This window comes from Pomacea canaliculata, linkage group LG8 (assembly GCF_003073045.1).
Source record: "Pomacea canaliculata isolate SZHN2017 linkage group LG8, ASM307304v1, whole genome shotgun sequence".
NCBI classification, from domain to species: Eukaryota; Metazoa; Mollusca; class Gastropoda; order Architaenioglossa; family Ampullariidae; genus Pomacea; species Pomacea canaliculata.
Genome location: NC_037597.1, coordinates 20,515,857 through 20,540,726, shown reverse-complemented (window position 1 = coordinate 20,540,726; position 24,870 = coordinate 20,515,857). Strand labels below are relative to the sequence as shown.

The following is a 24,870-nucleotide window of genomic DNA, read 5'->3' as shown; positions in this document are numbered from 1 at the left end:
GACTGCTGCCAAGCCTCCAACTTTATTGACCCTGTTTTGACCTACACTTGAATGTTTAGCGTTTATGTTTTTTTTACAAAGATTGATATTTTATTTTTCAACATAGCAATCAATAAATAATATTTTTGTTTGCGCAAAGCACTAGTCCGGAAAAGAAAATGTTTCTTTAGCTCACAAACCAAACTTCTAAAGTTAGGATGATATATTGACAATATTGACAACATAACAAAGTAAACATTTCTTCAATAAAGCTTAAAAACCTCCAACCCTAAGACAATTTTTTATAAAGTCGTTTTTGGGGCTTTATATCACCATTTTAAACATGTTACTTACTCTCATCTGTACTTCTTATATTCGTAAAGATATGATTTTCCCCTCCTTGAAAGTGATGGAATATTAAGCGGATATCCCAGAGGCACACCGGTTCGATACCCGTGTGGTGCAGAATGTTTACCCAGTCTATTCCATAGAAGGTTGGTGAACATAAGGCAGCGAAGGAGAGATGGGCAAAGCCCTGACATACAGCTGCCCTGACATACAGCTGCCCTCACATACAGCTGCCCTCACATACAGCTGCCCTGACACAAGCTACATACAGCTGCCCTCACATACAGCTGCCCTGGCTGCCCTCACATCTCACATACAGCTGCCCTAATATCTAATGACCTTTAAAATATTTGGGGACAACCTTGATATATTTTACTATATTGTGTATTCAGTACAGATATACTTATAACATTAGCAGAGGACACAAGCCAGTGTTTCCACGAATGCTTTTAATGAAAGTAAAATTCACAATTTCCGTCAGCACCACGATCCTCTAAGTTCATGTTCCCGGGTTAATTATATTTAAACGCTGATGTTCACGGTCTCGCTCCCTTTCCCCAGGGTAAATGTCTGTGTCCGCGTGTTGCCTTGGTGAGTGACCTGCACCTCGTAGTCGCCAGGGAAACCACGCAGGGTGAAATGGTTGCCAGACTGCGCCACGTTGAACGTCTCGTCTGTCATCCATCTGTGCTCCAACAGCTCCAGCACCCGCCGTCCAGCTGCCGTCAGCTGCACACAGCGAAACAGTGAGATCTCGTACCTCGGGATTTTACGAGATTTTTTTTTTATCAAGAAATCAAAACTTCAGGCTGCATTATAGAGTACGAAACCAATTCTTTGCTGATTGGATAACAAGTAAAGATATTCTCAGACCACGAGCAGTTATGTACCTGCCTTCTAAAGAATGTAGTTTATTTCTGGGCAATACAGGTAAGTATTTTTGTGTAGGTTTGAAGAGGATATGAACTGTAAATATCTACGTTTGCTGACTAGTAGTTACACAGGGCGAGTGGAAATTGTCCTCGCTCACCTGCAGGTTGTCTCCAGCAACAAGAGCAGCTCCAGCACCACGCCAGTGGGCCTTGTCCCAGAAGCCCCACAGGAGGATGCCCTCCACGGCCGGGTGGCAGTAGAGGGCCGTGAGGGCCTTCTCGTAGAAGTCAGCTCGTCTGTTCTCGTCTGCAGCATTCACGTCTAACTCGGTGGCCCAGATGGGCAGCCCGGCTTGAGCCAGCATGTCTAGACGTTGCTGTTTGAAGTCAATAAAACATGTACATTTTCACATCGTCATCATCGCCAGCCAGCTAACCAACAAACCGACCAGCCAGCCAGCCAGCCAGCCACCCTGTTTCTCTACCTCTCGTCCCCCAACCCATCCATCACCTGTGACTACGAAGGATATTTCATCTCTCTAAGTTGTCCCTGTCAGTCTCTCTCTCTCTCTATCTCAATCACTCAATCACTCAAGAACGACAGCTAAATGTATACCTTGACTCCACTGGGGCTCGGTTCTTCCTCGTCACCAAAGTGACTCTGAACTCCCAGTCCATAGAGTCCCACGTTCGCAGCCTTCACCTGCTGCGCTTGTTGCAGATACGCCTGTCAGACAGGAGGACACGACAGCAATGAGTGCAAATGTGAGATAAAATACTTGGTTTCCACAGAAAGACTTTATTCAGTGCTTTGAGTGATCTGAAAGAGTGTTGCGTCACTCACACTGGTCGATGCACCGTTAGACACCACGTTGTAGTCGTTGAGGAAGAGTTTAGGCTGGGGGTCAGCAGCGTGTGTGATGCGGAACAGCTCCAGGTTGTAGCTGGGGTCGTGCAGCTGATTTTGGAACCACTGGCCGTGTAGGTTCTCGTTGTTCACATCCCAGTGCTCCAGTCTGCGAGAGAATACCAGAGATATTTCATCACGCCTGATTATGGCATCCACGTGCTGACCATCATTTCATCTGTCCACTCAGTCAGTGGGGAGTAAACTGAACAGAGCAGTTGCTCAATGGTGTAACGTCTGTGCACCTATTTGACTTACACACTCATCTGCGTCAGACTACGTTTAACGCATATTAAAATTAATAATTGGTACGCCCCTGCCCACACACCAGGCGAAATAACTAAAGGGAAATAACTTCATACACGACCTCTAACTTTACATTTCATAATTGAGTAGCCTCCCTTAATCAGAGCTAGTGGCGAATAAAATCCAAGGTGAACAATATGATATGGAAACCGACGAATATCAAGAACAGAGAACTTTAGGTTGTATATAGGATGCCTAATTTCTTTTAGATATACAAAAAATTAGCATGTCTTAACGAATTTAGGTAGGAAAGGGTTATTTTGTATATGTTTGTATATTTAAATCTATCGCCTAATTTTTGTTTTTATCCTCTTCGATATGTCGTTTATTTAGCATGTTTTATGTTGAGCAAATTTCATGAGCAGCAGGGTCAAAATGACAAAGTTCAAACTTCAAATGTCGTAGAGACCGAAGCTATGCTTTACAGTTTTTACCAATGATACAACAAAATAACTTACAAACCCCGGGTCTTGTCCATAACCTCTACAATGTGGTCGTGGACGACCCTCCGCAGCTCATCGCCAGACAACTGCTTGACCCAGTCCGGCACCCACTGGTCGACAGACCACACCAGGTTGTGACCTCTGACCTTGATACTTTCCATGACAAGAAAAATATAATCAAATGTCATTAGATTTCAACAAGATGCAAAGCCTGTATTCTTTACATCTTTAACTATGGACGCCGACAGGTTTCTGGGAGAAATGGCGCTATGGTGCTGGCGTTGATAACAGCAGGGTATGAATGGTAATAATACTGTTGTTGGTGGTGATGGTAGTGGTGGTGGTAGTGGGTGGAGGTACCTACCCATGACTCCTCAGTCCATTGATCATGTTCAAGGCTGGGCCGAAGTTTTTCTGTCCCTGTAAAGACAATCAAATAGACTTTCTCTGACTAAACGATTTTTTTGACAGGTGGTTATTATTACTGAGTAAAGCTCAGTGCAAGATACTACTTCCCACAATCCATGAACACAGTGTGCAAGAGAAAAATAATCAGAAAGGAGGAAGCCATTTTTCCGAGCTACAAATTGTCGAACATGAAACAAGCACATCTATGCTGTTGCCTAATATACGTGTACAAAGATAGATGTATCAGGGACAAATATTGTAGCTGAATAACTAGAAAGGTTTTCGTACCCTCTGGGGCTCTACAGATGGCCATTTGAGTGCATTTTCCGGCACCGCCCAGTTGAAGTGCTGATGGATAAAATCCCGGTATGCTGCTTTGGACCCATCGTTGTAGATGTAGGCGGCCACAGCAGTTCCGAACGGAAACGACTTCTTCTTCTGTAAGACCTGCAGTCAGTGAGGGAAGACATGCCGACTGACGCGTGTGTAACAACAGTCAAAAGAAAACCTTTGTACAAGGTAAAAATGCCAAACAAACAGAATTTTGTGGGGGTTTCATCATAAATTTTGTCTCCTCTCCTCTTTTTTACTCGTTCGCGCGATTTCTTGCCTGCTTACAGTCCGATTGCTTGAGTGATGGTGTGTGTGGCGTGTTTGCGCGCCTGTTCGCATATTTGTAAGTGGCAATAAAAAAAAAGAGAAGAATGAAAATATGTGTATATGATGATACAAATTTTCGCGATTGTGTATTTAAAAAGAAAAAAGAAAGGGTAAAGAGAACGAGTCTTGCTGAAATGTGCGTCCTGCCAAGAAGCTTGCATTTCTTCTACGGGACGAGCATCCACGTACCCTGATTTTGACATCAGCGGTGTCGCCTCCAGATACCCTGGACAGACATACAAAAAATAACGCATGTCACGTGACATAGGTTGAGTCCTCAAGACAAGCTGCAAGCTTTTTTTCTTGTGTCTTGTTCTAGAAGTGTACTTGATTCATACTTCGGTTGTCCACGTGCGTATACAGAAGTAATACAAGCCCGTGGTTGTCCTCCCATCCCGCTGCTGTTAAGATTTTATGAGTGGACAGAGGAATAAATAAGCTTTGTTTACACATACTTTTATGCTGTTATACTCCCTCAATTGTTTGACCTGCAAATATAATTATTTACATTTTGTATTTGGTGGGAAGGGAGTTTATTCGTGTCTTTGGATTCCAGATTGCTGATTTATCTGCTCTTGATGTTTTGACCGGAACTTTTTTCACCCTAAATCAGCGAGAATATTGGGACCTTAGCTTTTTCTTTCTTCTCTCACCTTGAGGCCAGCATGATAATTGTACAACATGAAAGTAACTTTCGTACTAAGCAGGTGAGTGTTACCAGGAATAACAAAAGAAGATACGCACTTGATTTCAATATTGCTTCGTCGCAGCTGGTCACACTCGCTGCTGATCTGGGCTGTGTTGCCACCATTGCCAGTACCAGGCCAAGTGCCAGTTCCAGTGCCAGTGCCAGTGCCAGTGCCAGTGCCAGAGGATGTGACTGAGGCGTCATCGACGACAAAGTTGACTCCTGGTTGCGGCCCTTGGAAGTAGATTCTAGTTCTGCTCAGTTCTGGTGAAACACATTAAAATAAAATAATAAAATAATTATATGACCCCAACAATGTACACACCTCATTGCCTCATGCTACCATCGAAGGTTAATTTAAATTTTCGGAACTGAAGAGGAAGATGAAAGTCTGTTTGAAATAAACTGCATGCAGGTCAGACATTTCTCAATATCATTAGTATAAGCGTGAAAAAAAAAACCCGTTTATTTGCAGATGAAAAAGAATGGAGAATATTTTACAATCATCGTTAAGAGTAGAGTTCACTCACGTCTGTTGGGAACTGTAAAGCTGCCAGTCAGTTGAATCCAACCATCGGACACTCTGGCCCCTGGATGACTGGCGGCTGTCTGGTACTCGTGGCTGCCATCTGTAAAGTTAATTACAGAGTAACGAAGGTTCATTAACAATGACATTTCTTTCAGGAGTGCTGCTTGGTATTTTTAAGATGAAAGCAAAATATTCTAACTTTCAACGCGATCTGGCCTTTGTGTTTAAACATTCCGGAACAAAAAAAAATTGAATTGAAAACAAAAGCACACGCAAGTATCTACACACACACACACGTGTGCAGTGATGTCCATGTAATGTGTGCATGCAGTCGTATATCTGTGTATTTAGTATAAATTATGTTATGGTAGTTATGGTAGTTTCAAGACAGTGTGTATGTTCTGTCACACATAATCATCACAAAACATTGCCAGTCACCCGTGTACTCGTAGTCGAGCTCGAGCTCTACGTTCTGGCCGATGCCCTGGTCACTCTGCAGTTTGATGTAGCCGCTCACCTGGTACGTGCTACCCGGGGTGACGGAGATGTACTGTGAGGGGCCCTGCCAGTCAGCTTGCCTGTCGCACAGGACATCAAGAAATCTTTAATAAATTTTCTTTTCTAAAACGGTGCTATATTTCATCACCTCCCCTTTGTTTAATAACTTTACCACTGGGAGTAAATATTATACAAGGAATTGTGAAAGAAAAAAATGTGAAAAAATAGTCTAATCCGTAACAGACTTTTTCTTCCTAAAATAAAGCTCTGATTGAAAAGAAAATCTCATTTCATGATACAGGATGTAAGAAATATGATATTTCATGAAATTGTTTCTGTATCACCGTGTCTCTAACCCATATTTCTACCAGCCACCACGCCCTGGTGTACCATATGGCTCCAAACGACTCTCAGAAGGTTGGACACAGTTTGCGAGTCCTTACATCAGCTCACCTGTTTTGCACCTGCACGCCATTAGAACCAGAATGCCTGTCGCTCGTCACAAAGCACTGCACTGGACTCCAGCAGTCCCAGTGGTCAAGGGATTCGAACCCACCGTTCTGCAGGAGCTCTTGGCCCCTGGCGAGCGAGACCAGCATGCACACACCCCACGTGATCAGAAGTCGCATTGTGGGGACTTGAAACATGAACCTCACCAAGTGATAGGCATTGGATGTAATCAGAATTTTATAGCTGCAGAGATTTTTTTAAAGTTTGTGGAAAACGTCTTTTGTTCAGATTGCAAGTCCCTTGACCTCCTTCTAGCATTCATCTTTTATCTGTTTGGTGCATAATGTAGTAACAAGATTCAGTTATACTCATTGTGTGCAGTAAAGAACTCTTATGCGTTCATTCTTTCTTTAATTTATATATAGAAAGGAAGTCATTTGTGTTTTCTTTTCTCGTCCTTTCTTCCTGTTTTTCGTTACCTTTCCTCTCCGTCTTCTTTTCTGTTTAGAGCTGTAGCGGGTGATGCTCAGCAATCCCTGGTGATGTTAAAGACTTAGGGTGTGTTCAGTTAAGCTGCATATTCTTTCTGCATGCGAGCATATCTTCATTAGTTCGTGCATGTGTTTGTGAAGAGAGAGAGAGAAACAGGTGTGACATTTAAAAAAAAAAAACAAGTTTTTTTTGTTTGTTTTTTTTTTGTAAGACGCAGAAGTAAATAATGTATTTATCTCATCCTTCCTCTCTCTCGCTCTCTGTCTCTGTCTCTCTCTCTCTCTCTCTCTCTCTCTCTCTCTCTCTCTCTCTCTGTGTGCAGCTCTCTAGACATTCGTATCACTCTTTTCCTTTAATTGGTGCAGATCCTTATCAGTGCAACGGGATGAACCGAAAGTTCCAGTTTGAGAACTCTCTAGATAAGAAAACTGAAAAACTCGTTCGTCAAAGTCTCTAGGCCCGTTTCATACAAAACTAGTCTGCTCCAGGTTTAGTCAGTCTTCTCGTTAAGTCTTCAAACTGTCATTTTATTGTTCACTTGTGATCTCTCCTTTCAAGCTTTCTCAGGTGTGGTGTGGCCAGCATCACTGTAGCTACACAGTGAAACACTTGTATTCTGGCCATCACACACACAAACCCCACACACCATACACACTACACACTACACACTTATTCCTGGATTCTAACGGAACAAAAAATGTTCATGCATGTTGTTTTCTGTATTCTGATTCACTTTGTGTATATCATTCTTCAATCCCCCATGTCATGATGACGATGTCAATGACATTAAAGATATCAAGTCTCTACTGAATGTTAAGACGAGCGAGGAACAGACAACTCTTAACTCTGGGCAACACGACAGGCTAGTCTCCCCTCAATAATAAGAAAGAATATGAGACTCGTACAAGATATTCAAAAGGTTTAGTTCTTAACAATGTGGACAAACTCTGTATACATTTGTCTTGTCAGTGGGGCATGTATGGATGATACTCGTCTCTTGGTCCCTATTTATACTGGCAATATGATGTTTATACACTTTAATACTTCTGTGAGAGAGAGTATTAGCGTAGATTTCTAGCAAAGGATAGCTAGGATGGGGATGTTTATTTGTATTGGTCCTTGCTGATGATATCCGTGTATATGAAATGGTGTTTTGATGTCGGCAGACACTGGGCATTGTATTGTAACCAGACATTAGGGGAAAAAATCCACCCCACGTGACCTTTAATATAACAGGAATACAGCAGCAGACAGGGCAGGGTGGTCAGTTACGGGTACCAACAGTGTTCATACAAAACTACTCCATTGTAGTTCAGTAAAGACATTCATACAACGCTAGTCCACGTTCAGTGACCTCTGACACTGCTGCTTACGTCACCACGTCGACACTGACGTAATAGGGCGACATCTCCAGCAAGAAACGTCTGCCGCAGGTTGACCAGCTCGCGGTCTTCATAGTAGACGTACAGGTCGTAGTCGCCATGGAAACCACGAATAGTGAACTGGCTGCCCGCCGCGGATAGCGCGTGGGTCACATCCGTCATCCAACGGTTCTCGTACAGATCCAGCACGCGCTTCCCTGCCGCCGTCAGCTGGAGGTCAAAGGTCACGCAGAAAATACGTCATTATAAGAGAGAAGGAAAAGATAAAAGAATGAAATAAAACATTGTCTTAAAGCAAATGGCAAGTGGGGAAATGTTGTTGTTGTTGTTGTTGTTGTTGTTGTTGTTGTTGTTGTTGTTGTTGTTGTTGTTGTTGTTGTTGTTGTTGTTGTTAGTGACATGGCAAGTTTGGCTGAAATGATAGATAGTGAGGTTGTGAATTGTTTCCGCTTGAAATTTCCAAGAATGCCGCTGAACTCACCTTCAGATTATCTCCGACAGCTAGTGCAGCCACTCCTCCTCGCTGGTGGGCCTTGTCCCAGAAGCCTGACAGGAGGATGCCCTCCACCGCGGGGTGGCTGTAGAGGGCTGTGAGGGCCTTCTCGTAGAAGTTAGCTCGTCTGTTCTCGTCTTCAGCCTGCACGTCAAGCGCAGTGATCCATATGGGCAGCCCGGCTTGAGCCAGGATGTCCAGTCGCTCCTGTTAAGGGGAGGTAAATTTATAACAAGAGCATGTGATTGGAGACTAAGACTTACCCACACTTGGCAGCAGCCAGTAAACTCTCCTTTCAAAGTTCACAACTTATACACACACATCAACATTTACACAAACATATATAGATCGTCTACACGTCACGTGCACACTCACATTACATTTTCATTTGCGAGACACCTCTCATCAACGCATAACAATTCAACAGAATTGGGATTAAACTGCTTCTCAAATCACGATTCATGTGGGAAGAAGGTAGTTTTTGCACAAGAAAAGAGTATTTTTGTAACATGTTACCTTTATCACAAAGATGCTAGGCTCTTCCTCTTCCGCAAAGTGGCACTGAACACCAAGTCCATACAGACTCACGTTGGACATTTTGAACTCCAGAGCTTGCTGCAGGTAGTCCTGACACAGCAAACAGAGGTCACTATTCCTCTAGTGCAGGGGTCTCAAACACGCGGCCCGCGGGCCGAATGCGGCCCGCGAAACATTTTTGTGCGGCCCTCGGCCACGTCCGCGGTGTATATGTATGTTGTGCTTGGTGATTAACTCCCGCAGTGAAAATTACCCCCGTTATTAGTGACAGAGACAACGTCAACTTATTTTAATAAACTAAACTGCTTGTACATGTAATAAACTACACTAAATGTAATTAATAATTATAAAAACTTTATTTTAGCATTTAACTGCAGTGACAGTAGAGTTCGTAAAATTTAATGAAAAAACATTTTCTTTTCGTGGTGCGGCCCGCTGACTGGCTGTTACTTTCCACTGCGGCCCACATGCTAATATGAGTTTGAGACCCCTGCTCTAGTGGATACCTCATGTGGAAAAATATTATTTGTCAAATTATGTGGGTATGTAGTAAGGATTATACAAAAATACCGTTTGAGATTTTCAAAGGATTTTTCCCCAAGATTTTCTAAGGATTTTCTCACTCACTCTGGTCGACGCACCGGAAGCCACGACATCGTAATCGTTGAGGAAGAGTTTGACGTGAGGGTCGATGACATGTGCGATACGGAACAGCTCCAGGTTGTAGCTGGGGTCGTGCAGCTGATTCTGGAACCACTGTCCGTGTAGGTTCTCGTTGTTCACGTCCCAGTGCTCCAGTCTGGTTACAGCAGAAGGAGAAGCTTTCACGGAAATGGCGTCACAGCATCATTTCCGAGAGAAAGACGGACAGACCAAACAGATAGAAGACAGACAGATGACAGACACAAGACAGATACACACCGTAGGTTCACGAGGTGTACCCGTGGACAAATGTGACGTCACGGGTGTGGGTCTCTTTACTGTGTGATGTTGTAGGAGTGTATCTCGGGATCGGAAGAGGAGTAGAAGATAACCGCCAATTACTTTAAAAAATAGTATCCTTCACTGATATTTACAGTCATTAGAAAAATTATGTTCCACATCAGCGCTTTAATGGGCGAGCAACTCACAGGTCACGTGTTATGTTCATGGCCTCCACCAAGTGGTCGCGGACGACTTGCCGCAGCTTCGTCACCGTGAAGTCTCTTGACCCAGTCCTGCACAAACTCCTCCACAGACCACACCAGGCTCTGACCTCTGACCTTGATTCTGCCGAACACGAATCGTGAAATTATTTGTTTCAGGAGATGACACAAGAATGCCGAAAACAGAAAGGAAGTCCTTAAAAAATTGCTCTCACTGTTTGTGTCTTCACATAAATAAAGTCCTTGATAACATCATTGATCACAAAGCTGCAGGCGTGAGGGACAAACAACAATAAGCAATAATGACACGATGTTTGGCCAGTAGAAAACTGCTTCAAATGTGTAACTCTCCAGGAACTGTCCATGCTCCGTACTGTGTAGCAGTAGCCGTGGTTGTTGTATAGTCTTAGATGTAGTGACAGTTCAGTCCCTACTTCACAACTGGTACACACCCATGAGTCCTCAATCCATTGATTACATTAATGGCAGGCTCGTAGTTCTTCTTTCCCTGCACCGAAAAGACAAACAAAACCTCGTGACTTATTCGATCTCTCTGGTTAATCATCTCCTTGACATTTTATTCCTTTCAAAACAAACTAACCACCCGGAATGGCTTTGTTACTGGAAGATAAAAGTTTATAGCCAGAAGGAAGTGACTTGTATCCTTTTTTCATTCAATTCATATAAGTTTTGTTATTGTTGCACTCAGCAGCACACGTGTGAAAAAAAATGTTCACAATGGTCCCGTGGCGACCACCCAGGAGGCTGACCCACCCGCTGTGGTTCCACAACAGCCCACGTGAGGGCGCTGTCTGGCGCTGCCCAGTTGAAATGCTGGTGGATGAAGTCCCGGTAGGCACCCATGGAGGGGTTGTTGTAGGCCCAAGCGGCTACTGCAGTCCCGAAGGGGAAAAGCTTGCTTCTCTGCACAATCTAAAGTCCACCAAAATGTTGGATTATATATATATATATGCACGCACGCGCGCACACACACACACGAATAGGTAAGTGAATAGGTAAATTCGGGTTAGTGAATGTGTGTGTTTGTGTGGTAGTATGTATGGTGTATGTGCAGTGTGTGGATGTGTATTGTGGTGTGTATGTAATGTAGTTGACGTGTGTGTGCATGTGTGGTGTGATGTATGTGTGTCTGTGGTGTGTATACGTATGGTGTGCTATGTCTATATGTATGGTGTGTATATGATGTGTGGTGTGTATGGTGTATGAGTGGTTAGTGAGACTGTGTGTGTGGTCAGTGTGGTGTGTCTATGTAGAGTGTGTGTGTGTGCGCCGGTGGATGAAGGAATTGAGTGGTGACATGCGTTTATCCAGTCGTTAATGTGAATCCCAACAGTCGGTTACAGATAACATGTAGAAACTTGCCACGGCCACATCCGAACACCATGCTAAACGATTCTAACACACCCGTCACCCTCCAGCACTCCCAGCCTCCACCCCGCTGAGCTGCACCTCGCACAGCTCACCCGTATTTTCACTAACAGCTCACCCAGATTTGACTCACAGCTCACCCGAATTTTCACGCTGCTTTTGTTGACATTAGAAGGAGTTGTAACTCTGCAACAGAGCGCAAAGAAAACGGCATTTCAACATGTTTGGTGAATTTGATATCTTACATGGACAGAGAACAGGGGAAAACAACCGATTGTATCCGTTAGCCTCAATTTCCAAAACTAAGGAAGAGAAGAAAATTCTCAACTTTTGCCTGTTTCCTAATCCTTCCTAATCCTCCGAACTGTAGGCATAGTTCAGTATGCTGTTATTTCTAGAACACAGATAATGAACCAATAGATGGATGGACATAAAAGGAAAACTTGAAATGGAAAAGTAATTTTTAAAAAAATAGGTGTCACGTGTCGTAAGCGCACCGAATGTTGATGTCACTTTTGCGAACCCTGGAGATCTCGGGGTCGACATTCGTAAGATTGTCCTGGACGACAACCAGCGACGCATCATCCACAAGGAAGTCAACTCGAGGGTCAGGGCCGGTGAAGGACAAGCGGGTGGTGACTGGTTCTGTCGACACATGCAGACACACCCGGCCTTATGGTCAGACTATGTGTGCTGTATGTGTGGTGTGTGTATGTGGAGCTCAATAATGAGGGCTAGAAAAACGAGAATGATAAAAGTGATGTATCTGTCGTTAAACATCTCGAATTGTACACACAGTGCGATTAACTTACCTTCTTTAGGAACAGTGAAACTGCCTGACAGGTAAATCCACCCGTCTGAAGCCCTGGCACCCGAGTGACCCGCTGGTACGCTGAAGCGATGTGTGTCGTCTACAGAAAGATTTCAAACTTTACAAAATATCAACTTTGTGATCGCCTCAGAACAAAAGCATGTTGTTTCAACCAATTAATACAAATTAATACAAGCCCTTTTTTTATTTTATTTTATTTTATTTTATTTTATTTTATTTTATTTTATTTTATTTTATTTTATTTTATAAGACGTTTGCCTGCATGCATAGACACTATCTATATCATTGTCGCCACTAAAATCCCAGTGACTGGACAGCACTTCTGTTGTCCTCCATCCGTTTCATCTACGACACAAACCAATCACAACAAACAAAAGACAACACTGAACGTGCTCCCCGAGCAAACAACAGTTCCATCGCACACACTTAAATATTCAAAGTCGATTTCCAGCCGAACGGTCTGGCCGTTGCCCTCATCATTGAGGAGCCGGATGTAGCCGCTGACGTGGTAAGTGTGAGCACGACTCACGTTGACGAACTGGTACGGACCTTCCCAACTGTTCCACCTGCTCAAAGAAGAATTCACCTTGAGACACGTATAACCAACCAAGAACTAGAAATATGCTCAGTACAAAATTTTCACCTACTTTTATATATAGAGAACTTGAAAAAAAAATATAAACAACAACACAACTAGCAAAATTTTGCTTTCAACAGAAGGATGTTTCATCAGAATTTGTAAAGTTTTGGCTAACATCCGGTCCCTCTCTCACTCTCTCTCTCTCACAGGCCCCCTAGATACAGATAGCAAGTACACCAAAGATATCTTATCTCTAAACGATTGACAACTAGCGCAGCTGCCATCGCATTCGTTCACTTGTTTTCCACCTGCGATCGAATCCACTCACCTGTTTTCCACCTGCATCGCGTAAGCACCCGAGTGTTTTCTGAGGGAGATGGAGCATCTTAGAGGATTCCAGCACTCCCAGTGTTCCATCAACGACTCGTACCCTCCATTCTGCAGCAGCTCTTGCCCTACCCCCCTGCCCACCAGCAGCTGGTATGCCACCAAGACTACCACAAAGTACATCACGGCGACGGTGTTAGAAAACCGAAAATAAAATCGTGACACCGAGACTTTTTTCTCTTCTGTATTCCTAACATGCAATGGCAGAAGGTGTAGTTCTTATCAGTCTCTACAAAACACTGTTTTGAAGGCAGAAATTCGACCAGAGGCTGCCACGTCTATGCCAGACACACTACTTCAGACTTGTTGCGGGGTCATTGTGCACACAGCTCGACTTTCTAAATGTCATGGCCGGGTCGACAAACTCACGAAACACGAAGTCACTTCAGGGCTGGGGGAAACTGTCTTTATCGGTGACACTAATTTATCTTTCGTGCTTATCTTTGCTCGGGCGTGGCTATGGCACTCTGGAAATAACAGCGACTGAAGAAGCGATTGTCATCCATGTGAGAAACTATGAAATGGGTCTGCCCTTGCCACACTCACACGGACACGCACATGCACACACGTGTATCATCATCATCATCATCCTCCACACACCTTCGTCTAAGGCAGGGGTGGGCAAAGTTTGCTTTTTGTCTCAAAATTCGAAGCTATATGAGGCGGGCCGGGTAAAATACAGAAAAAGCTGACGTTGGGTGACTACTGTACACAGCAAACCTACTGAGAATATAGTGGACAACAAAGGAGTACATGATGGCTTCACTTACTGAATTTATGGTGTAAAGGGAAGCTGTTTGAATTCGCTCACATTAAAACTGTAAAACCAGCCTTTTCCTCGAAGGCATCCGCCCCGATGCTCTCTAACGACTCCATCAGACATGACAGCTATCCTTTGTCATCTATGTACTTTGTTTTACAATGTTACTGGCTGCTGATTTCTAACACTGTTGTACCTGATAAATCAAAATAACTTAGGCCGAATAAAAAAATTAAAACAAGTTCACTTCACATTTTGGCAGACAGGCGTCTATGAGGCGTACTTTGCCCACCCCTGCTCTAAGGGAAAAAAGTTTTGATTTTATTTTGTCAAAGACAAGTATCTTGCTACCAACGCTCTAGTGCGCGAGACAAAGTATCAAGTGGTGTGCATACATAGCAACCTACATATAGTTAATAGTTTAGTTTAACTTGATTCCTTAAATTGTTCCTCGAGGAGCATAGGGCCGCAACAACACCTCGCCAGCGGACTCGGTTTGGGGCAACCCCCTTTGCCTCGCTCTCTACCGTCTTCCCCTCTTTGTACTATGGAATTGACGACAACAAAGATAGTGATAATGATGAGGAGGGGAAAGAAGAAGAAAAAAGATTATGACTTCGTCACACAAACCGCTATAATGATGAAAGGGAAGTAACTTTTATAAACGTTTTATAACTCTGCAAGTCAGATTTATTGCCCATGCATTTTACAATATTCTTAAATACATAAAACTGTTTCTGTTCCTAAACTAGAAAAAAAGTCACAAATGTCAATACTGTTGTCGTTTTGCTCCTTAGAATTATTTTGTGCTGTTTTATTTTCTTTAATTTGATATTTTGTGCCGAATGAAAATATTCACTGCGGGATCAATCATGACTATTATGGCGGAAGCCCAGGTACGTTTTCAAAAACTTCAAATATTTTTCCATTCGAAGTGAAGTTTGTTTCTCGTAATAATCTTAATTTTTATGATTCTTGATGGATAAATATTTCATTGTGTGTCTTATGTAGATCGAGCTGACGGAAGGCTGCAGAATACCAGTATTGCTTAGCAATGGCGATGGTTGGCGTGAGTAACCAAAGAACTAGTAGAATGCGTTACCAAGATCGTAGAGATCAAGTTCTGCAAATGAGTCTTTTGCTGAGAATAATGAGATATAAAGTATCATAAACTAAACTTTCTGTTTTAGTTATTTCAGATTGTATGATTTGAGTTTGGTCTGTCGTACCCCTCAGACTTACTTGTCAGAACAATATACACTTGAAAGGGTCCTCTCTGTGAGTGAATGAGTGCGTGCGTGCATGTATATGTGCAAAACGATTGTGGGTGCTTGATTATATGTGAGGGATAAATCCTGTGATTATGACAGACTTAAGAATGAGTAGTGTGCCGAAGCAGAGACAAAGCATGTGGTCTTGTTCCTATCATCACAGAGAAACAAATAGACACTTTTATATCTTAGACCAATTTATGTTGAAATATTCAACTGTATAATTTTTAGCAAATGAAAAATAAATTCAGTTTATAATCAAATAAATGCTGTTGATGCTATGATAATTGTGATAATGGATTTCATATCTCCCTACTTTACAAAATCAGAAGAATCTCTGTCTTGTGTATGCAAGCTATCTCTTCCATTCTCACACAGACAGAGACATGTGCACATACAGATACACACACAGAGTACAGGAAGTACAACATAAAGGTCATAAGTTAGTCTGATTCCTGTTCAGCATCACACAAGGGTTAGGACAATGGTTGTGAAATAATCCAGATATCAGTCTGATATAACTTTTGTAGAGTTCCAGTTTTCAAATTTATTGTTCACAACCACAGTTCATAGAATAAAATAATAAAAGTTATTTTACTTTTATTTATGTGACTACCAGTTTTCCACTACCAAGGAAAAATATTAGTTTCTGTTTTTGTGCAATATTCTTATTTCTTTGATTTAAAAACTAGTCATTATTTTAAAGGAAGTCAGCACCTGCTTTTCTGACTTTTATTTCACTGTTGCAGATATGGCTGAAGTTCTCAGCAAGAAAGAAATCAATGGCAAACCATTGTATTACATTCATTTTGATGACTGTAAGTTGGAAAATTAAGTACATTTTGTTTGTATCCTTTTATAACTCATATGCAGCATGTGTTTTTGTTACTTCTGCATTAAACAGGACATATACAACTATAAATGGTGCGTGAATCAGTTAATATTGAGAACAGATTGTATTTATGTATTGATGTTACATTTATCGATATTGATTTCCTCTTAAGGATTCACACGAGTACCTTTTATCAAACGCTGAAAAATTATCATCAACTCCTGCTCGCAAAGAAAAAAGCCTTCAAACATTGACCTGTCAGACCTTTTACATCATGTTTGAGCATGTTAGCTTTTCTTCAGGGTGATGAGGGTGGGTGTAGTGTGTGTTAATTAGGCATGTCCATTCTGTATAATTATTTTATATATTGAATGAGACCTTATCTTTCACTGCACTTTTGAGAACTATGTTTGAAGGCTTGTATCTTGTTGATGGAGAGGGTTTATTAGCTCAGATTATGGGAATTTCTATCTTTGAAAGAACTTTACTAAGTCACGAAAAATATTGGCACAGTGGATAAGATTAAATAAGTACATTTATTGTTATGAGTGCAAAGACCAGATTGAGACACATTTTCATATTTTTTTATACTTCATCATGACCTGTTAATTTTTTAAAAAGGCCTCACCTTTGATTCCTCTGTTTTATAAAAAAACTAGACAATAAAAGATTGGATGAATGGGTGCCAGAGGAACGAATGGATCTTACACGAATGGAACAACCAAAGAAGGATGTTAAAACACCCAAAAAGGAATCCTTCACCAGCAAGCTTGCCAATGGATCACGCCCTGCAAGTCCTGTAGAGGTATTTATGCATTGGAACTTTGTGAATAGCCTTTGTGTATTTTGGGATTTGTGCACTCCATTACAATTTGTATGCTGTTCTCATGTACTTCAGTGAGAGACAGTATAAACCTACATGGTTTCTGGAGAGTGAATTTCATATTGAATGCTATATAACTACTATGATATGCGACTCTTTGAAGTCTGTTGGGGCATGTGATATGTAGTGCAAGTGAGCATCCATGCATGCACAAGAGCATGCTCACATGTGTTTTGGTATGTCTGATCATGCAGTCAATGGTGAATCTGAAATGTGTGAGCATATATAGTGTATGTGAAAGAGAGGAGAATGTGTGAGCTTGCACATATTTGCGTGTGTATGTCATGTCAAGGAGTCATGTTTTGGATGTACGTATGATAGTGTAATAATATCTGCGGGTGTGGGCATGTGATTGGTATTTCTCAAGTAAGTAGTGGCCATCATCAAGATATGTTCCTGGTGCTGTGTCACTTGGCAAGTAAATGAATTTTTTTTAACCTTTTTAGTTTTTGTCTTCTTCTTCAAATCGATGATCTAGAAGTTGTTTCAATAAACTTGTTCTTCAGTTCTTCACTAGGTTAGGATTTTTTGAAAGATATGTTTTTTGGTTGATGAGTAGCTCCTTAAAGGATGCAGTTGTCAGTTGATGAGTAGCCTCTTTGGGCCGTTTTCAGAATGGCTCAAGCACAAGTGGAATGTTGGGGTTGGGAGGGGGAGGTTTCTCACCTGCCCCCTCACCGTTACCCCCTGGTGCTGGTGGAGGCATGGGAGGTGGTATGAACAAAAAGAACTCACTGAACAACAGAAAGCGCAAGCTTGAAGATGATGTAAGTGAACTATATAATAATATTTATAACTATACAAGTGAACTATATACATTATTAAAATTTATAGCTATTTCTTCTTGAGTAATCATGCTATTTTGCTCTGACTTAATTTGTGGTAAGAATCTCTCCTTCACTTAAATTCATTACAATGGCATGAAATAATTGAGACTAAATTGCAGTTAGGATTGGGGGTAGGTCTATTTTTAATTACCTTTGCATGCTGTACTTGGAGATTACTTGTGACAGAATGATTGAGATTATTTATTAATATTTTAATTGGCTGTTAATTAGTTGTTATTAATGTAAAGTTTGGTGGTTATGTCATGATGGTTTACAGAAAGCAGAGGTGGATGATACTTATTGCATTTTATTTGAGGTTGTAATGATTTGTTTTGCAATCGTGGCTTGAATTTTTTTTTTCATATTCTAGATTTAGAAAAAAAAATTCATGGCAGGAATCATTTATTATTAAGGTTGAATCCTGTGGTAACCTATTAAGGCACATACAGTACTGTTGATCATAATAAAGAGGTGGTTATTAGGTGAAAATGACACGTGAGGCTTTTGCTTACTGTTAATTGGTGACATGCAGTTTATTTTGATGATTTTTGTTTTTGGTCATTTAGGAGTTTGGTACACGCTGTTATTTTACTGGAAGATTTATTTTGCAATGTGTTTTGTGGTTCCTAGTCTCATCGGTTTCCTCCACCTTGCAAGGCATCTGTAGAGCCTAACCCAAGCTTTTCCATTGAACTGAAGGTAAATATTAGGACAGTTCTTTTATGGTTTTGATGTTTTTTGAATGGGTTTGCTACTGACTCAAGAGTAGCTTGATTTATACTTCCATTTTCCCATTTATAAATTATAGTTAATCATGAATGTTGCAGCACTATATCCAAAGTTAAAAAAATTTAAATGCGAGATTTTTTTTTACATGCATACCTATGTTTTAAACAACTCACAGTAATGCAAGGAATGATGATAATTCTGAACTGGTTATGGTAGAATGATGATAGGCAATCTTCACACTGAGGTGATGTGGAATGAAAAGGTACCTATTGTCCAATAGGAAAAGATAGACATTTTGTCAGTTTCAAGGTATGTATTGTCATGCAGACAGATTCTCAAGATGGAGGGCTAATGCCTCGACAAACAGGCAGCATGGTGGCGCATCACGATGATGTTGTGACGAGGATGAAGAACATTGAACTGATTGAGATTGGCAAATGGCGAATACGACCTTGGTATTTTTCACCTTATCCACAGGTAAGCCTTCTTGACTGCAGTGTAGCATTGTGCTTTTCTTACAGCTTGTTCTTTTCAACCAAGATATAATGTTTTATTTCTTAAACATACCAACACGAAAGCCTATTTGTGCATCAATATTTTGGCATGTTTATATTTATTAAAATAATAGCATTAATAGGAAATCAGGGTTCCCAGGTCCTTACAAGGTCCTTATAAGTCCTTACATATTGAATTTTCGCCGTAAGGCCTTATAAGTCCTTATATTTGCCATGCGGTCCTTACAAATTCTCACACAGGTCCTTACATTTTCTCTGTGACCCTTACACGTCCTTATATTGATAAAATATTACCACAAATTTATTTTCGGAGTCAACTTTGGCGCAAAATACCAATGATTTTTCGCCGCATGTTTGGTCTACACATCTGTACAACACTAATTGCCCTTCCATATTCGCAAAAAACATTCTTTTTTGAAAAGGTCTTTAGAAACTTACTCTTCTTGAACCTTGATCTTCTAGTACTACTGTGCATAGCTCTATTTCGTTAGAGTGCGTGTGCGAGACAGAGACATGAACTGACTTTTGTATTACACAAAGAATGGCTTTCAGGTTTATTATGATTTCTAGAAAACTTGGAACATTAACGGTGTATGTTATCAGCACACTAAGGACAGGCAGACAGGCATCAGCAAACAGATTCATAATAATACATCACCATACCAGGTCTTACGAATGCAGAGCAGTATGACTGACAAGTAACGCTATACTATACCTTTGTGAATATTGTCTCAAATATGTCAAGAGCAGCAAATGCCTGGAGCGTCACTTGGTATGTTGTTTCGGGTTTCGTTACTGAAAAGATTGCCTTCTGTATCCAAGACATTAAAGTATGGCCATCACATGTTGCATGCATCTTCTGTAGAGTAAAATGACTACCTGGGTTTCTAGGCAAATATTTCTCATTTTTGGTTTAAATTTGATCACTTTTAAAATTCATTAGTTGTTTTTTTATCTGACTGAGATCAATACTTGTTCTTCCCTGCTTTATCCGTTTTGTTTCATAATAAAATGTTAGACACGTTGCTTGTCTTGTTGTGAAATGTCATTAGCCATAAACAGGAAGGGCATTGTCTTTCATCTTTTGGATTGGGAATACTGCAGTTATTGTCTTCAATTTCCTCTACCTCAGGAGATAAATTCGGCTTCAGTTTGAAGCAGAATATGATAGTGCATGTACTAATATCAAAATAATGTTTATCATATTACTGACACATTGCTGATACTTTTTTCTGTGCACACGCACACAAAAGGCATTCTTACCTGTGGACAGTTGAGTCATCCAGCTACTTATTAATTTTGTGCTTCAGCTGTCATTAAACAAACTGATAAAAGGATTAATGCTAGAACAAAATACATTACAACTAATGTTTTTGCTCATTAAGTTGATGCAGCACTTAAATAATAACATAATGACTGTTAAAATGGGGTTTCCTATCTTTGTCTCATGCATTCATAGTATTAATTTCCTTAAGATCAAAGTAGGAATCTTATGATCAAAACACAGCTCACCCAGATGTGCATGGTAGAGGTAGGCAGGGTTTGTCTGAACTTGCTAGAGGCTGTGTAGGGTAAAGCAAAGTATATAATCTCCAGCTGAGTGTATGTGCATGCATTTGTGTTTTGCAGGCCAAATGTTTACATCGTCACCCACCAGGTAATGAGATCTATAGAAAAACAAACATTTCTTTCTTTGAGATTGACGGCAGAAAGAACAAGGTAAAATATGTTGCTATTTGCAGATGTTTTTCAAAATAGTTTACCTGCCTGTTGATAATATATTCAAACAAAATGAACTTCTCTTAAAATATTTTGGAAAATGTTTACCATAATGTACAGTGGAACCTCGGTTAGCGAACGCCTCGGATAGCGAATTTTTCGGATAACGAACAAAAATTTCGTCAAAAATTTGTCTCGGATAGCGAACAAAATTTCGGATAACGAACAGCCACGAGAACCACATGTGACCGACCAGCCTGTCATCATTCGCACTCAAGACACAGTTATGATCAGTCGTTCCTTATCTATGCGCATCCTTCTTATTTAGTGATTTTTGTGCTTTATTTTAATAAGATAATCCACAATAATGGCTCCAAAGAAGATTAAGAGCAATTAATAGTAGTGAGGTAATGACAAGGAAGCTGCCAACAATTGAATTGAAAAAGGAAATGATTTCAAAGTATTAAGGTGGCATGCATCTGTCGGATGTGATGTATTACTGAAGAGTTTTACAAAAAGGCAGAAGGAACAGACACTGGACAAGTTTTTTCCTTTAACCTCAAAGCTACAGAAAAGGGAAGTCACCCCGATTTTATAATGTCACGTGTGCTCATGGAGGGGGAATCAAAGCAGTAATTCCACCCTTTCCTCCCCACACCTCCATCCACCCACGCCGTCAAAACGGCAAGTTTTCTGATGTTTAAATGTTTTCGTTAATGTTTTTATATTTATTTAATTCCATTTATATTGCATTATAACTGTTCTCATTAAAACCTACCTTTATAGCCTGTAACTTTCAAATATTAGCAAGTCATCAGGGCTGGGAACCAATTAAATCTATTTCCTTTATTTCTTATGGAAAAAATTGTTTCGGATAACGAACAGCTTTCCAGAACGGATTAAGTTCGTTAACCGAGGTTCCACTGTACTTGTTTTGCTCAAGTGAAAGCATGCTAAATCTAGTTACAGCTCTTTCTTGCCTGGGTTTCTGGCCATTCTTGGTTTAACACTTGACACAGGTTTAAAAAGATGAGTTGATGAAGCTTCATTAAATTTGGGGTTAGTGGCCTAGCATGTTTTGATGTACAAGTTAATTTGTATGTTTTTAATTTAATCCTCTTTGTTCACAGGTATATGCTCAGAACCTATGTCTTCTGGCAAAATTGTTTCTAGACCACAAGACTTTGTACTATGACACAGATCCCTTCCTGTTTTATGTGATGTGTGAACAGGATGTTCGGGGTTACCATATGGTGGGCTTCTTTTCGAAAGTAAGTCTGGTGCTTTCAGTCAGTTCATAAGTTTTTAAAAACTTGAAATATTTTTGAAGAAAAGGAGGATGAATATTGTTGTTTATATCAGATAAATAATGCTTTGGCTGTCTTAACTATTTACATTTGGAAATTTCTTTGTTTTCCATCATGTAAACATTTTTTTTTTATATAAACAATAAAGAATTACATGTAAGTATGACAAGTACATTGCATCCTAAGGAAGGTATTATGGATTATCATTTGTAGGAGAAAGAATCAACTGAAGACTACAATGTGGCTTGTATTCTAACACTACCACCATATCAGAGAAAAGGCTATGGAAAACTGCTCATCGAGTTCAGTAAGTACTACTGTATTCTTTTTCCTGTCTTATAATATTTTGACAGGCACCAAGCTGTTATGGTCCTATTGTGGTTTACTGGTAGCATGTTTTGTTAAATATATTTTGAAGTTTGAGTACAACTTGTGTACCTTTTTAAACTTCCCTCAACCTAAAGTCTTGTATGCTCGTTATTTTAATTACCTGGAAGTCATCTGATGTGTAGAAATGCAAAGAAAATCAATCGTGCAGGTTATGAGCTGTCCAAAGTGGAGTGCAAAACTGGGTCTCCAGAGAAGCCTCTCTCTGACCTGGGCCTGCTGAGCTATCGCAGCTACTGGTCACAAACTATTCTTGAAATCCTGCTGAACATGAAGCCAAATGAACAAGGGGAACGTCCTGCAATTACGATCAAGTATGTCACAAGGCAGTTACAAAATCTTCAGCTATGTGCATTTAAAAACTGTGTCTGTTCTTTTTTTTGATTTTTTTTTTAAAGTGTGGTGTACAACATACATTTAGAAATGACCCCAACAAAAATGGTGTGTGTAGCTATCTCATACTAACTTGCTTGACTTGAATACCTAGGGTGAGTAGTTTTATCCAAGTTAATTATCTATGTTTCACACAAGTCTGTTGTAATATTGCCGTCTTTCTAAGTAGTGCTTATATTAAACATTGCCTCAATATCATCATTTCAGCGAGTTATCAGAGAGAACCTCAATCAAAAAGGAAGATGTGGTCTCGACGCTACAACACCTCAACCTCATCAACTACTACAAAGGCCAGTACATCATCACTCTGTCTGCTGAGCAGATTGAAGCCCATAACCGTGCCATGAGCAAACGTGGCGTCCGAATCGATCCCAAGTGTTTGCACTGGCAGAGTAAAGACTGGAGTCGTAGAGGCAAATGGTGATGACGTGTTTGCTGTAGCAGCGTCTGTGGTGACAGACGGGACAGTTGATTTGACTCAAGACGGGTTTAAAACAGCAGCATGAAGCAAGACTGTTTTAATGCGCTTAGGGATCACAATGGGAAGTGGGAACAGAATATTGTGACTGGTGAATCAGTGTTTTGATGTTCTGCCACTTTCACTCCAATAGGAGTTTCAATCATGATTGTTGTCCTTTAAAAATTGCAGTTGAAACGTTATGTTGGTGCTTGAAATTTTGAGGGATGAATCTAATTATAGACTGCAGTTCGTCTACATTTTTCAGCTTGCTTCATCTATCACTTTGTTCAAGCACATGTGTAAGGATGACTAGATATATTTTCTGTTAGCAGAATGATGAGAAAACAGGAGGCAGCTTATGATTAGCTTTCTGGTGATGACGGTTCTCTGCACATGTGGAAAACAGTAGTTTGGATTTAAAGAATGCACACAGGAATTTTGATACCAGGTAGGGATCACCTTTAAATTGTGTCATGATGATGACTAATTCTTCTTCATTTCACTGTGATCCATGGAACAAGACAGTATAACTGTATAAGTAAACAGAGTTAACTTGTGTGTCACAAATGTATTGCATGGTTCCAAGCTGGAAATGGTCATCATAAAAGATCAAGAATGACAGTACATCATGCCACGGAATATAAAATCTTTCATAATACTTTGTTAAGAACAGAAAAGTGTTGTGGGCTGAAGGATGTTCCTGTTGTTTCCATGTGCTAGGCAACTGTTGTGAACATTGTCTGCAACACTTTTAAGCAGTACATTTGGGAGGGAATAGGTGTTTTACACCAAACCAGCAGCTAAGACTATCGCAAACCAGCTGGCCCTGTGATTGTCATCTGCAGAGAAAGAACAGTGTGGCTGGGAAGAGATCTAAACCCAGGACAGTCAATCCTAATTGTATTTGTGCCAGGTGTTAGCCATTGTTTTAAGCAGGACCTATCTTATGTCAGTGATCTATACTCATGAAGGGAGAGTGTGAGAGAGAGAGAGTGGGTGTGTATGCATGTCCTCATGTGCACCTGCAATAAAAACCACTGAATCTTGTGTTGTTGCATTGAAGTCATCTCTCTGCACATGTCATCTTGACAAAATGTATAGTGAATCCGGAGTATGCAGCAGAAAGCTGCATTTACTTGTGAATGAAAGTCTATTCTTGCATTGGCATGTGAGTATGACAGGCAGAGAGGTCTGGTATTGCTGGGAGCGAGGTGTTATAATGTCACTGTCGCTTAGGTTCCTACAATAGAAACATGCTCAAACTATGAGTGCCATGTGAGTGCAACATAGTCTTTGTAGAGGGAGACAAATCAGTTCATTGTGCAAGTTGTGGTTCCTATGGAATTTAGATGTGATGTGTGAAGTGAATAAAAACATGGCCAATGGACAGTATTTTTTCCCTTTTTTTGCGTGCATTGTGCATGAAAACTGCATCTATATAAGACATTAGAATAAAGATCAA

At 40.6% G+C, this 24,870-nt stretch overlaps 3 protein-coding genes across 3 annotated transcripts; 1 reads left to right on the top strand and 2 right to left on the bottom strand.

Moving 5' to 3' along the window:
• Window positions 1–758: 758 nt before the first annotated feature.
• LOC112571080 (anti-sigma-I factor RsgI6-like) lies at window positions 759–6,315 on the bottom strand. The gene is made up of 12 exons (XM_025249889.1): window positions 6,092–6,315; window positions 5,579–5,718; window positions 5,142–5,240; window positions 4,668–4,875; window positions 4,113–4,149; window positions 3,552–3,710; window positions 3,220–3,275; window positions 2,871–3,008; window positions 2,044–2,215; window positions 1,816–1,926; window positions 1,358–1,576; window positions 759–1,056 (listed from the first exon to the last, which is right to left on the bottom strand). The coding sequence occupies exons 1-12, from the start codon at window positions 6,283–6,285 to the stop codon at window positions 850–852; spliced, it is 1,740 nt and encodes a 579-aa protein (XP_025105674.1). The 5' UTR covers window positions 6,286–6,315; the 3' UTR covers window positions 759–849.
• A 771-nt stretch (window positions 6,316–7,086) lies between these two features.
• LOC112571159 (anti-sigma-I factor RsgI6-like) lies at window positions 7,087–13,860 on the bottom strand. Its single transcript, XM_025249973.1, is given in 13 exon segments — window positions 7,087–8,172; window positions 8,444–8,662; window positions 8,972–9,082; window positions 9,620–9,791; window positions 10,123–10,178; window positions 10,180–10,261; window positions 10,590–10,645; window positions 10,912–11,070; window positions 11,667–11,712; window positions 12,024–12,171; window positions 12,339–12,437; window positions 12,785–12,924; window positions 13,267–13,860. Coding segments are annotated over 13 exon segments (1,716 nt in total). The 5' UTR covers window positions 13,449–13,860; the 3' UTR covers window positions 7,087–7,926.
• Window positions 13,861–14,948: 1,088 nt separating this feature from the next.
• LOC112570196 (histone acetyltransferase KAT5-like) lies at window positions 14,949–24,797 on the top strand. Its single transcript, XM_025248511.1, has 14 exons — window positions 14,949–14,981; window positions 15,097–15,154; window positions 16,106–16,174; window positions 16,848–16,993; window positions 17,686–17,838; window positions 18,529–18,597; window positions 18,955–19,104; window positions 19,282–19,292; window positions 19,842–19,914; window positions 20,772–20,861; window positions 21,992–22,132; window positions 22,382–22,475; window positions 22,707–22,869; window positions 23,156–24,797. The coding sequence occupies exons 1-14, from the start codon at window positions 14,958–14,960 to the stop codon at window positions 23,370–23,372; spliced, it is 1,458 nt and encodes a 485-aa protein (XP_025104296.1). The 5' UTR covers window positions 14,949–14,957; the 3' UTR covers window positions 23,373–24,797.
• The last annotated feature ends 73 nt before the right edge of the window (window positions 24,798–24,870 follow it).

Bases quoted from the DNA above. Each gene is read 5' to 3' on its own strand.
- LOC112571080 (XM_025249889.1), bottom strand. From the start codon at position 6,285: ATGTTTCAAGTCCCCACAATGCGACTTCTGATCACGTGGGGTGTGTGC. The intron at 5,241-5,578 runs GTGACTGGCAAT...TTAACTTTACAG, and splicing joins GCTCGACTACGAGTACACGG to ATGGCAGCCACGAGTACCAG. The intron at 2,216-2,870 runs GTAAGTTATTTT...ATTCTCTCGCAG, and splicing joins ATGGACAAGACCCGGGGTTT to ACTGGAGCACTGGGATGTGA.
- LOC112570196 (XM_025248511.1), top strand. From the start codon at position 14,958: ATGACTATTATGGCGGAAGCCCAG. The intron at 17,839-18,528 runs GTAAGTGAACTA...TGTGGTTCCTAG, and splicing joins AGCGCAAGCTTGAAGATGAT to TCTCATCGGTTTCCTCCACC. The intron at 22,870-23,155 runs GTATGTCACAAG...TCATCATTTCAG, and splicing joins CGTCCTGCAATTACGATCAA to CGAGTTATCAGAGAGAACCT.